This window comes from Hemitrygon akajei, chromosome 11, assembly GCF_048418815.1.
Source record: "Hemitrygon akajei chromosome 11, sHemAka1.3, whole genome shotgun sequence".
NCBI classification, from domain to species: domain Eukaryota; kingdom Metazoa; phylum Chordata; class Chondrichthyes; order Myliobatiformes; family Dasyatidae; genus Hemitrygon; species Hemitrygon akajei.
Genome location: NC_133134.1, coordinates 30,724,528 through 30,738,141, shown reverse-complemented (window position 1 = coordinate 30,738,141; position 13,614 = coordinate 30,724,528). Strand labels below are relative to the sequence as shown.

General features: G+C 39.5%; 1 protein-coding gene across 1 annotated transcript in view; it reads right to left on the bottom strand.

Moving 5' to 3' along the window:
• vps35l (VPS35 endosomal protein sorting factor like) overlaps nucleotides 1–13,614 on the bottom strand; it is a 113,066-nt gene that overhangs the window by 30,987 nt on the left and 68,465 nt on the right. The window contains exon 26 of the mRNA XM_073060560.1: nucleotides 11,667–11,781. Coding sequence (XP_072916661.1) covers nucleotides 11,667–11,781 — 115 coding nt within the window. The remainder of the gene's footprint in view (nucleotides 1–11,666; nucleotides 11,782–13,614) is intronic.

The window sequence follows — 13,614 nt, the reverse complement described above, 5'->3', positions numbered from 1 at the left end:
CGGAACCCAGGTTGGGAAACCCTGCACAAAGCTCTCCGCTTCTTTCTTAATAGAAGAACCAGCCAGTTCCCCTCCATCACCACCCTCTACCACCTGGCTGAACTGTTCCTTATTCTCAATAATTTTTCCTTCAGCTCCTCCCATTTACTCCAGACTTGAAGGGTAGCCTTGGGCACGTGCATGGGCCCCAGCTATGCCAACCTTTTCATTGGCTACGTAGACCAGTCCAAGTCTGAAGCCTTCCTCTTCCTCTGCTCCATTGACGACTGCAATGGTACTACTTCATGCACCCATGCTGTGCTCATCAATTTCATCAACTTTACTCCAACATCCACCCTACTCTGAAATTCACTTGGTCCATTTCTGACACCTCTCTTCCCTTTCTCAAACTCTGTCTCCATTTCTGGAGACAAACTGTCTCAACTGTCATCATTTATAAACCTACTGACTCCAACGGCTATCTTGACTATACCTCTTCCCAACCTGTCTCCTATAAAAATGTTAATCCTTTTTTTTCCAGTTCCATCTCTGCAGCATCTGTTCCAGGGTGAAGCATTCCTTTCCAACAACCTTCCTCCAACATTGATGCTGCCCTCACCCACATCTCCATTTCCTGGATGTTGCCACTCACCCCATCTTCCCACCACCATACAGTGATAGAGTTCCTCTTGCCCTCACCTACCACCCCATGAGCCTCCACATTCAACACACCATTCTCTGCAATTCCCACCATTTCCAAAGGGATCTTACCATCAAACATGTCTTTACCTCGCCCTCTTCTCTCCACTTTCGGCAGGGTTCGCTCCCTCCATGACTCTCTTGCCCATTCGCCCCTCCCCACTAATCTCCTTCCCAGCGCTTAACCCTGCAAGCGACCGTAGTGCTACACTTGCCCATCAACCTCCCCCCGCACTTCCATTCAAGTCCCCAAACAGTCCTTCCATGTGAGGCAACACTTAACCTGCAAATCTGCTGAGGTCATCTATTGTGTCTGGTGCTCCTGATATGGCCTGCTCCATATTGGTGAGACATCCTAAATGGGTGAACTGCTTTATTGAGTACCTCCGCTCTATCCACCAAAAGTAGAAGCTCCCCATGGTCAAACATTTTAATTCCCATTTTCATTCCCGTTCTGATACGTCGCTCCATGGCCTCTTCCATGATGAGCCCACCTTCAGGGTAAGAGGAGCAACACCCTACATTCTGTCTGGGTAGCCTCCAATCTGATGGCATGAATCTCTCCTTACAGTACAAAAAAAAATTCCCTCCACCTCTTGTTCGATCCCCACTCTGGCCTCTCATCTCTTCTCACCTACCTATCACCTCCCCCATGGTTCCCTCCTCCTTTCTTTTCTCATATGGTCCACTCTCCTCTCTTATCTGTGTACAATGTCCGGTGTATGTTACTAAAAAAGGCTTCTTTGGTTTGTTACGAGTAGGAATGTTTCTTTGTCTGTTAAATGTTTCTCTCGCCATTGTTTTGCTTTAGAATGGCTGATATGGTAATTGTATTCATTTGTTAATCAATGGGGAATGTTATTGTGTTTTGTGAGGCTGGGAACTTGGGGGAGGGGTTGTGCGGGCTTGGGGGTGAAGGGAGTCGGCAGGAGAGACAGACGAGGAAGGCGGACGGGCACTGGACGGCTCGTAGGACCACCGCGACTGGCGCTGGACGGCTCGTAAGACCACCGGGTGGTCCCAGGGGTGACGACGTGGCTGTCGGATGATTCGTTGATTGAGCTCCTACAATGTGCACTACACTGACTGAACTTTGATAAGTTGGCGCCTTTTGTTTTTTTCTTTCCTTGTATATATATATATATTGTATTGCCTAATACTTCTTTAGTTAATGTTAGTAAATTCTATAAAGTGTATGTCATATCGGTATTTGGTGTGAAGTTGATACGGTGAGCGGCGCGAGGCATAAACTCGATTCTCACAGCACCTGCGTGTACGGGAGGTGGGTTGGTGTGTGGCTGGATCTCCTTTTCCCCTAGACATATACCAGCCTGTTGGGTTAAGTGTTACATTTGATTCCTTCCTCTCCAGCCCTTTATCTTTCCTATCCCCCTGGCTTCACCTATCACCTCCTAGCTAACCTCTTTCTCCTCCCGCCACCTTTTTATTCTGCCATCTTCCCCCTTCCTTTCTGGTCCTGAAGAAGGGTCTCAGCCTGAAATGTCAATTGAGTGTTCATTTCCATGGATGCTGTCTGACCTTCTGAGTTCCTCCAGCAATTTGTGTGTGCTGCTTTGGATCTCCAGCATCTGCCGAATTTCGTGTGTTTACCCATTTTCTGTATTGTTTTAAAAATCCCTGATATACAGTACTGTGCAAAAGTCTGAGCCACATATATATATATATATATATATATATATATAACTCAGGTGTTTAAGACTTCTGTACAGTATCGTATTTGTCAACATGGATTCTTCATATTCTAATGTCTCTATTTTCCTTTTCAGAGTGGCCGAGGTCCGATCGGGATCTTTGATCTACAGCGGCACTTGAACACTGCAGTTCTGCATAACAGCTCACCGATCAGCCACATTTCAGTACGTCCAGGTTCAGCCCCAAGTCAGGCACCTGTATGGCCCTGAGAACATGAATTCTCTCCAGTGTTGCATACTGAAGCACAGTAGAAGTCGGAACATCAAAGACAGTGAGAGTAGCTGTTGGAGGGCTCTGCACTGGGTAATCGATTTGACAGTTCTCAAGTTGGGGAACTCGAAAGAATAAAACAACGCTTCATAAGACCATAAAACATAGGAGCAGAATTAGGCCATTGAGCCCACCGAGTCCACTCCATTTCATCATGGCTGATCTGGGATCCTATTCAACCCCATAACTAATTGTAATATTGAAACAGTGACTGTTGTCTCTCCTATCGCTGTGTAAGGAGTGATATCTGTCTCTCCCTTGTTAGTGAGAGAGAGAGACCCTGTGGGATGTTGAAATATTGGAGTATGTTTTTGATGGACTGTAGACCATGGTCTCTCTTTGGGGGCTTCGCTGTTGCTTACATGGTGGATGGTGGGAATGATGATGCTTTATGCTAGAGTAATTTGGGGGAGAGGGAGGTTGATGCTGCTCGCTGCTACTTGTGTGTGGGAGAGAGACGGGGCTTTGGGGTTCTTACAGCTTCTTTCTGTCATTCATTCTTTGGGGGGGGGGTTTCTTCTGTTTTGACGATGTCTATGGAGAGTAAAAATTCCAGGTTGTATATTGTATACATTCTCTGATATTAAATGGAACCATTGAACAACTGGAGCAGAGAACGAGTTTGTAAATCTGGAGGGAGTACGGGATGTTGGGAATGTTAAGTGTGGAGCACTGCAGGAGGGGTGTGGGACAGGTGGTAGAGAAGGTATGCCAGAGGCGGTGCAAGGGCTGGTGCTGGTGCAGGCACACCCAGCCCTGAGACACCAGGTAAGGTCATTGGTTTATTAATCATTACAGAATGTCTTTGGCGCTTCCTACTCCCTCCCTTGTCTTTTCTCCTTTTCCCAACCACAATTCCCCTTTCTCTGCCCCCTTCCCACACTCAGTCAACAATACTGACCCATATCAGACTCATGTTTATCATCACTCATGTCATGATTTTTTTTTGTGGCAGCAGTACAGTGCCACACATAAAATTATAAAGTACTGTGAAAAAGTCTTTGGCACCCTAGCTATATACATGTACCTATGATTTTTGCACAGTTCCATAATTCTTTAATGTCAATGAATATTCAGCCTACTACCTAAAATTGAATCAATGGAATATATACTATACCTTGTCATTGATGAACTGTAAGTAACATTTTAATATTACTATATTGAACTATTGAAATATTTACATAAGGTCAGATTTTCACAAGTCATACATAAGCAGAGGAGCTCCTGTATTCCAAAACGAAAGTCATCGTAGGGCTATAAAGAGCCAAGGAGTGGGGCTAACTAAATTGCACTTAAGACAAAATACTGGTAGTATGGATTTACATTCCATAAAGAAGGACAAAAATTGTCTCTTGACAGCATTTATGAGAACATGAACTAGATATTTGGAATGAGGTCACTTCTAGGCCTGAGATGGTTTAACAACAAATCTCAGATTTCAATACCATGAAGGCCGTTACTCCCACATTCAATTATTCAACCTGAGCTGCTGTCATAGGAAGTATTCAACACAGTTCAATGGAACTTTATTCCAATGGAAATTTAACATACAACCTTACTGGTACAACTATTTTACACAGATCAAAGAAATCTTTCTTGAAATCTAACAATTCAATTTGTGAACCAAAATCCTTTGGTATTCTTTCATAGTACAGGATTGTTGCCAAGGCATTATGAAATTCTGAAACAAAACTTTTAGAAATTCACCATGGAGGGACCTAAAGCTTTCAAGGGATTTAATACTGCTTTGCATTAGATAATCCAATTTTTGGGCAACAATATTTTAATAAAGAGATTAAGCCAAGAATCTACAAAAAGTATATAGGAAATAACTTCAAATTCAACTTCATTTATCAAAATTCTAATTTCCATCATGTCACAGCAGTCAGCATTTATATAAATATGAGCAACTACTCCACTCATTGCTAAACAAAAACTGCTTTGCAGTCAGTTATCTCAACTCATGATATTTAACAACACAAAGAAAAAAGAAACACAGCTATTTAGTTGGACGCAGCTAATCCCTACTTTATGGGATGCATTTTGGATAACAGTGAACAAAAGTTTGAACAATGAGCAACAGAGCTAACTTCTACATCAGCTTTTTCCATACCAAACTGCAAATTAGCTGACATTTATACAGTGCTTTGCAGCTGGATAGAAAATATTTTTTAAAATGACTCACATGTTAGATCTCATAACAGATCAGAAATGCCAATTTTAACATCTGTGAACTTTTATTCTGTGAAAAAGGATTGGTAAAGTTACAGCCATCTAATTAGATTCAGATCTGCTGTGAAATATAGTTTTAAATAAGTTTTATGCACTGAAGCATATACTTGCCTTTTCCTTTACATCAACAAAGTAGCCAATATTTACAATTACTGTACAGACTTAAATTGATCTTCTATCATGATAGCGTACGACTGCTTTGAGGTATAAAAGGTGCACCAGATGAGTTAGAGATTTCCTCGCTGCTATTTTTATAACAAAGTTCTTCATATTTGCTCTTACATTTCACATTTTTGCAGGGTCAAAAACAAAACTCAGATGTTACCTTAAAAAGACATGAGTTATCCTGATATTGCTGCTTATTTACTAGACCCAGATGACTGACTGTGAGGAAGAAATTTGAATCAATAACAGCTGGGTAACTTATATTCACTTAATTACATAAACCTGGATTGAAAACCTAGTAACAGGTGTGGTGACACGAAACTGCCAGATTATTGTAAATATTCTTCTGAGTGGTTGTTGTTCTTTATGTAATAAAATCTGCAGGCCCAGCCTCACTCTTCCAACAACTCAATTCAGAGACAGTTTTGCTTGGGCAATAAATGTAGCTCCAGCCAATGAGACTGACAAGAATGAATCGATTTTATAAAACAGATGTACCATACACTGCTTTAAGTTCACAGATGTGACACTGATCCTCACTCAGAAAGGAACTGTAAAGCACTTACAAAGGTAAGACACGTACTAAGTTCCAATATTTTGAAAATCATTATATATCAAAGCTTCACTAAAAAAACTCATCCAACTCGTTTTAAACAAACAAGAACACTAACAGTTCTTCAGCAAACAAATGCACTAATTGTCAATTCACAAAAATGCAGGCAGTAACTGTAAAGTCTGTTAGTGAGCAGTACAGACCCATAGAAACTGGTGGATGATCCTAGAAGCTGGTCCCAAACTCAAAGAAGCAATTGCATTTTTATTTCCAACTACACATTTCATGGATTCCAGTTAAATGGGCCATTGGTTAATCAGGGCAGCCGCTTATTTGGGACATTATGCTGTTTAATTGGGACAAGAGTCTGTTTTCGAATAGTTTCTAACTAGCATCAGTCATGTGCTCGTGTGGCCGTTAGATACTATACTGTGCTCAGAGTGAACAGTTTTTAAACCACATCAACTGTGTGTGTTTGTGTTGAAAAAGAACGATGATTTTTGTCACTGTTGGTGAAAAATAAGCAGTAAGCAAATTTGAATTGTTTTGCTCACTGGGAAATTATAGCAATTTTGTTGTAGTAGATGGTGGTGTCGATTATTAAGGATGAGGTCTCAGGGTACTTGGAAGCACATGATAAAATATGCCATAATCAGCATGGTTTCCTCAAGGGAAAACCTTGCCTGACAAATCTGTTGGAACTCTTTGAAGAAATAATAGGCGGGATAAACAAAGGAGAATCAGTTGGTATTGTGTACTTGGATTTTCAGAAGATATTTGACAAGGTGCCACACATGAGCCTGGCCCAAGCTACAGACCCAGGACAGATTCTAGCATGGATAAAGCAGTGGCTAACTGTCAGGAGGCAAAGAGTGGGAATAAAGGGAGCCTTTTCTGGTTAGCTGCCAGACTCCACAGGAGTCTGTGTTGAGACTGATTCTTTTTACATTATATGTCATTGACTTGGATGACTGAATTGATGACGTTGTTGCAAAGTTTGCAGACGATATGAAGACAGGTGGAGGGGCAGGTTGTTTTGAGGAAACTGAGAGGCTACAGAAGGGCTTACAGAGATGAGGAAGATGAGCAAAGAAATGGAATGCAGAGCTGGGAAGTGTATAGTCATGCACTTTGGTAGAAGAAATGAAAGGGTTGACTTAGATGGAGAGAAAATACAAAAAACTGAGATGCAAAGGGACTTCGGAGTCTTGGTGCAGGGTTCCCTAAGAATTAGATTGCAGGTTGAGTCTGTGGTAAGGAAGGCAAATTCAATTTTAGCATTCGTTTCAAGAGGACTATAATACAAAAACAAGGATGTAATGTTGAGACTTTATAGAGCACTGGTGAGCAGCTTTGGGCCCCTTACCTTAGAATATATGTGCTGAAACTGGAGAGGGTTCAAAGGAGGTTTATGAAAATGATTCCAGGATTGAACGGCTTGTCATATGAAGAGCGTTTGATGGCTCCGGGCATGTATTCACTAGAATTCAGAAGAATGAGGTGTGACCTCATTGAAATCTATCAAATAGTGAAAGGCCTTGATAGAGTGACTGTGGAGAGGATGTTTCCTATGGTGGGAGAGTCTAAGACCAGAGGACACAGTCTCAGAATAGAACGGCATCCTTTTAGAATGGAGATGAGGAGGAATTTCTTTTGCCAGAGAGTGGTGAATCTGTGGAATTATTTCCCAGAGGCAGCTGTGGAGACCAAGTCTTCATGTATGTTTAAGGCAGAGGTTGAGAGATTCTTGATTGGTCAGGGCATGAAGGGATATGAGGAGAAATCAGGAAATAGCAGAGCAGACTCAATGGGCCAAATGGCCCAATTCTGCGTCTATATATAATGGTCTTATAAATGTTAACACTGCAAGTGTAAACTAAGGCACATGTTGTAATTAAAATCTAAAGGTGGATGATAGTTAAATCAGAAATGTAACATTGTAGAATAAGAAAGGGCAAGGGTGAATGCTTTTAGCAATGTCTGACCTGTGATACTTAAAAAGATGCCTACAATATGTACTCTAAACCAGAGCTTTTCCTTAAACTATATACAAATGATCTGTGGCATTAGATGATACAAAGCATAATTCTGCCATCAAGGGTGACAGATATGCAATAATTATTGATCCAGTCAATTAATGAAAACTAAATATCAATTTGTATCAAAATTAAAAGATGTTCAACACATGGCAAAGATTGAATCTGCCAGCAACTTACTAATCGTACAATTATACTGCACCAGCTCTTTCTACTTTTTCCCCCATAGTTTACTTGAGAACAAGAAACTCCAACTTGGAGCAAGATGGACATGAAGGCAGTCACACCCATGTAATCAATGTAAGGCAAATTGAAAAGACAACATAATGAACTTATTTGGCAAGAAAAATTACATTAGATGGGATCCAGCATGTTTTCTTGCTCACATCTGCTTTTGGCTTTGTTTTGGCAGAGCTAAGATTTTCCATTTCTGACACTTGATATTGAACACATTGAATATATTCACCATATATTATTTTAGTTATAGATTAGTTACAAAAACTATATCTACCTAGCTTGCTGAGAAATTAAACTTAAAAATATTTTAGCAAAGACCATAATACTATTAAAGATAATCTTCTAAATGGTAAAGATTAACTTATGGAAGGATTAATGGCACAGTATGTGGGCAGGCCAACTAGAGGAGAGGTTATACTAGATCTAGTACTGAGCAATGAACCTTGTCAGTTGATAAACCGCTCAGTGGGCAAACAATTGACCACAATTGCCAGACTTTTAACATAGCGATGTTCAAAGGGAAGGGCAGACGATGCAAAAACATATTTAATTGAGGGAGGGCTACTTACAATGGAACCAGGTAGGAACTTGGAAGGAAAAATTTGGAGTATGTTATCAGGGAAATGCATAGCAGAAATGTGGAGGTGGTTCAGGGACCATTTGCATGGGTTTCTAGATAGGTTTGTCCCCTGAGACAGGAAAAGGGATGGTAGGGTAAAGGAACCATTTTTGACAAGAGAGGTGAAATATTTGGTCAAGAGAAAACATAGTTAAGACTTAGGAAGTAAAAATCAGGCAGGGCTCTTGAGAATTATAAGGTAGATAAGAAGGTGTTAAATTAGGGACTGAGGAGAGTTAGAAGGATTAAGGAAAACCTATAGGACATTCTACATGTATGTGAAGGATAGGAAGGTGCCTAGAGTAAAGATTCGACTGTTCAGGGATACAGGGGGAAATATGCTTAGAGATGTTTACTAATGAGAGGGATTTTAATGAATATGAGGACAGCAGAGAACAAGCTTATTCCTGCTGCATGTTGAGATTAAGAGATAATGTCAGAGCTTCTGAAAAATTTTATGACAGATAAGTCCCCGGGGATGGGCAGGATATACCACAGGTTACTGCAGGAAGAGAGGAAAGGATCGCTGTGGCTTTAATGCTGGCCTTTGTATCCTCCCTGTCCACAGGAGTGGTACCAGAGGACTGGAAAATGGCAAATGTTTTTCTGATGTTTAAGAAAGGTAATAGGGATAATACTGAGAATTATAGCCCAGAGTGCGTTACTTCAGAGGTAGGCAATCTATGGAGGGAATTCTTAGGGACAAGATTTATGAGCATTCTGAGAGGCACAGTCTCACTGGCTTTGTGAGGGATAGGTTGTGCCTCATGAGCCTAAATTAAGTTTTTCAAGGAGGTGACAAAAAAATTGATACAATGGTGGTGGATGTGGTATATTGGGATTTTAAGGTATGCCTGTTACAAGGTTCCCCATGGTAAATTCAACCAGAAAGTAGTGAGGCATGGGATCCATGATAACATGGCTGTGTGGGTAAGAACTGTCTTACCCACAGAAGGTTGTAAATAGAGTGCATTCTGTTTGGAGGTCAGGGACTAGTAGTGTTCTGCAGGGAGCTGCTCTGGAACCTGGCTCATTCTGATTTATATAAATGACTTGGATGAGGAAGTGCAAGTTTGGCAGAAGACTTAAAAGTGGGTAGTCTTGCGATAGTGTAGAATGGTGTTGTAGATAGTGTAAAAATTGGACTAATTCAGCAGTTCAAGCAGTATCTATGAAGACTTGTAAATTGAGTATGTTGCCATTCTGGGTTGACCCAGGATTTAAGAATTACAAATACATTCGTATTAGTATTACTTCAGAAAAACTAAGTATCACACTTTGAGTTAAAAACCTATTTCTACACTGTTACCAGTTGGCTCGAGATTTAATCAGACATATTAATCTAACATACTCTCAAATGATGCTCTTTTTTAGGAACCAAAGAGGCACCAGAGGGCAGTTCCCAGAATAGAATTCGTGTGTAAATCTTATTTTTTTTTATTATCAGCAAACATATCTGAACTCTGCATTCGAATTAATTATTTTGTGTGGGCTTACATGAATGTTTTAACACATATTATAATGAATTGGCAGTGTTAAACAACTCACAATATCCTTTTACTACGATTACACTATAAAATTCAGTAAAAATGCTGGCTCACTGGAATCCAGTTTTACATCTGCATTCCTTGTGTTACGTTTAAATAAGTAATATTCCTGCGCGATCTACTCAGCACCAAACGTACACAATGAAAACACATTAATCAATTTCATTATTAATCCACTTGCTCAGTTGATAGTCATTAGACTGCAGCTATAAACTCTCACATATTTAGAGTAATCGTGATAAATTCGGAATTTCTTCGTGCCACTAAAATGGAGGATTACCAGCTTCTGAATTTTAAATACTAGAATCTTTAAATGAAGTTTAAAAAGTCATAATGATAACTCAAATATCTGGCCCACATTTAATGAGTACTTCTAAAGTCTTTTTTGGCTCAAGAATCACTCAATACATGTGAAACAGCAATCTCAGGGCCTACTGCAGTTCCTACATTGGACACATTCAAAGAAAACTACCGTAGATTCCGGATTTTAAGCCGCTACTTTTTTCCCACATTTTGAACAGCTTTGAACTTTGCGGCCAATAATCCGGAGCGGCTAATGCAAAGTTTTTTTCATGCCGCCTCGTAAACATTTTGCCTCGTAACAGTAGACCAATAAAATTGATGAGTAGTTCACAGAGGTCCAATGAAATTGTACGATAAATCAAGCGCACTTTCACAATTAAATTATTGTAAATCAGTCATTTGTACTCACCCTCATCAACATGGAAAACACTCGAAGCATTGTGCTACCTACCCTCTTAGTTTAAACTATATTTGTTTTCTGTACTACATCGCGGGATGCTATGACGACACACCCGGTTTCGCGGCGTCTTGTGGGAAAATGCCGTTTGCGATGAAACGGAAAGGAGGGGGTCGAGCGGCGGAGCGGCTTTGGATCTGAGCGAACTCTGCTTTTAAATGCCGTTTGCGATAAACGGAAAGGAGGGGGGGAGCGGATTCCGCGAGCGGCTTTGGATCCGAGCGAAATCTGCTTTTAAGTTAAAGGTATCAATAACTTTTCCTGGTAGGCTGCAGTATATATATTTTTTACCAGTCGTTAGGAGATATTGGAATGTTGTTCAGTAAAGAAGTATACGCAACGTATATTTAAAAGTAGCCGCGTACGGGCACGGTTCGAAAAAAAGCATTTGCAATATGTATTTGTTTTTGTTACCATATGGATTTAATTAAAAGTTAAAAAAATCCTCACGTGTAATATCTTTCTGTGTAAATATCTCATATTACAACGTGGGACACCTGCGGCCGAAAATCCGGTGCGGCCTAAAATCCGGTGCGGCCTTTACATTTAAAAAAATGATTTTATTTCTAAAATTAGTGCCAGCGGCTAAAAATCAGGTGCGCTCTGTAGTCCGGAATCTACGGTAATCATAAATACTGTTAGTGTAATTATGAAGAATGCCTCTTAACCTTTAATAGTCCACCATAAATCTCCTATTACATCGCCTATCTAAATTCATTCAAAATCCAACAACTCAGATAAATACAACTGATTCATTGTTATACTTCCTTGAGAAGATACCAATGTATAGATATATTAAACTTTTTGCTACACACAGATACATCAGCAGCCTTTTTTTTTTGCTCTTCTATCTTACCTTGAGAAAGGCACTGGTTTGCAAGAGCAATTTGGCCTGAGTGCAAGTACAGATTGAGACGTGCGAAGATGCTGGTCAGGGATGGAATGGTAATGAAGCAATATGCAGCACAAGCCTGAGAGCAAATGAAAGAAAAACTTAATATTACAAAACATAATCAATTTTAATAGGCAGTAAACCATGTTTATTAATACTTTCAGAATTCTCATGAATTTCAATGTTTGACCTGAACACTAATATTCCTTCTTGTATCCAAGACCAAAGCCATTTAAAAACCCTAACTATTGTATTCCCAAACAGATTAAAATAAATATTAATAGTCATCTGCAGACTAAAAGTCGATGCTAGGGAAGGGTCAGATTTTTTGATAACCTATGATATTTTTGTATATCAAAACAACTCTAATATTTCATTCAGATTTCACAAATATACATTCATTCTTTGTTTTGAAAATGAAAATAAAATTCAGCTGTATTTCTGATTATCCTTTCAGGTTCTATTAATATTTATAACATAACTGCCTTCCATTTATCTTGACTCAATCTATTCACGTTTACTTAGATGAGTAAAATCTGGGAAAATGTGCAATATCCTTCTTCAAAATAGTGAACTTCTAAAGATAGTGAAGAATGAAGAACTTCAAAAGCTATTTGCTGATTAGAATGGATAACACAACGTAGGCCTTTCCCAGGTTAGGAAAATTCAACTTATGGTTACCCTCTGTATACTAACGAATTCCTATAATATTATTAAATTCAGAAGTTTCAAATGATGTACATGCATTATTTCTACAAACAACTAGCTTCCTGTCCCTTTCCACTTTTATTCATTTATTATTGAGATAAGAGTGCGGAATAGACCCTTCCAGCCATGCCACACAACAATCCCCCACCTAATCCTAGTGCAATCACAGGACAATTCACAATGACCAATTAACCTATCAGATGGTACATCATTGAACTGTGGGAGGAAAGCAGAGTACCCAGAGGAAACCCACGCAGTCACTGGGAGAACCTTCTTTTCTCAGTTGTTATTTCTCATCAGTCTTATGTGCTTTTCATGCCATTCACTAAATAGATATGAAATTTGTATTGTCTAAGTTTGTTAAAGTAATTCATTATTTTATGAGTCTGATGTTAAAATATTAAATAACTCAGAAATTGATGATTCAATAACATTCCTGATTTAATATAACAATCGGGATTCTAATCCAGTCAATTCTTTATTCACTTTCTGGAGAATTGCTAGATTTGAAAGCAAGTTTCTTTTAAAATTAACACTTTACATTTTTTTTAAAAAGGACAGAAACTGTTGCAATATAGTATGAAACTACAACTTTAGAATAATCACAATTAAAAATAAACTTTGACATATACAAACACCACCATTAAAATGAAGATCAACTCACTGTCAGAGCTGCATGCTTTTATTTCTCCCCACTTCTCCACAGCTCTGTACCTTAGTTGTCATGTTTGTCGGACCTCAAGGTCACTCTGTGTCTGTTACTACACCAGCCACTGCAGCAAGATTATTAATTTACTAATCATGCTTAGTCAGAAAAATAGCTTGAGGCTACAGAAAGGGGGTTGGGGGATGGGGAAAGACAGGAATGCACAGCTGTTCGAATGATTCCAAAATAGGAGCAGCAGCACCTCTCTTCTTTCTGACTATTTGTTCAATTTTGCTTACTTCTTGAGGAAGGAAAGAGAGAGGAGTAATTCTTCCTTCTGTGATTATCCTCTGTACGAGTTTTAATCCTGAGCCTGTACTTAGGTTACCTCAATCAGGACAGCAATGGGGCTATAAGAATTGAAATCAGATCCATTGTTTTTACCCTCTCCTGCGCTCTGATACAAAAATAAAACCATAGCCAAGAAGACTGCTATTCTACAATTCCTTTCGGAAAGTGTGCATGTATAGCAATCAAGCAAAAAAGGGAGAGGACTCA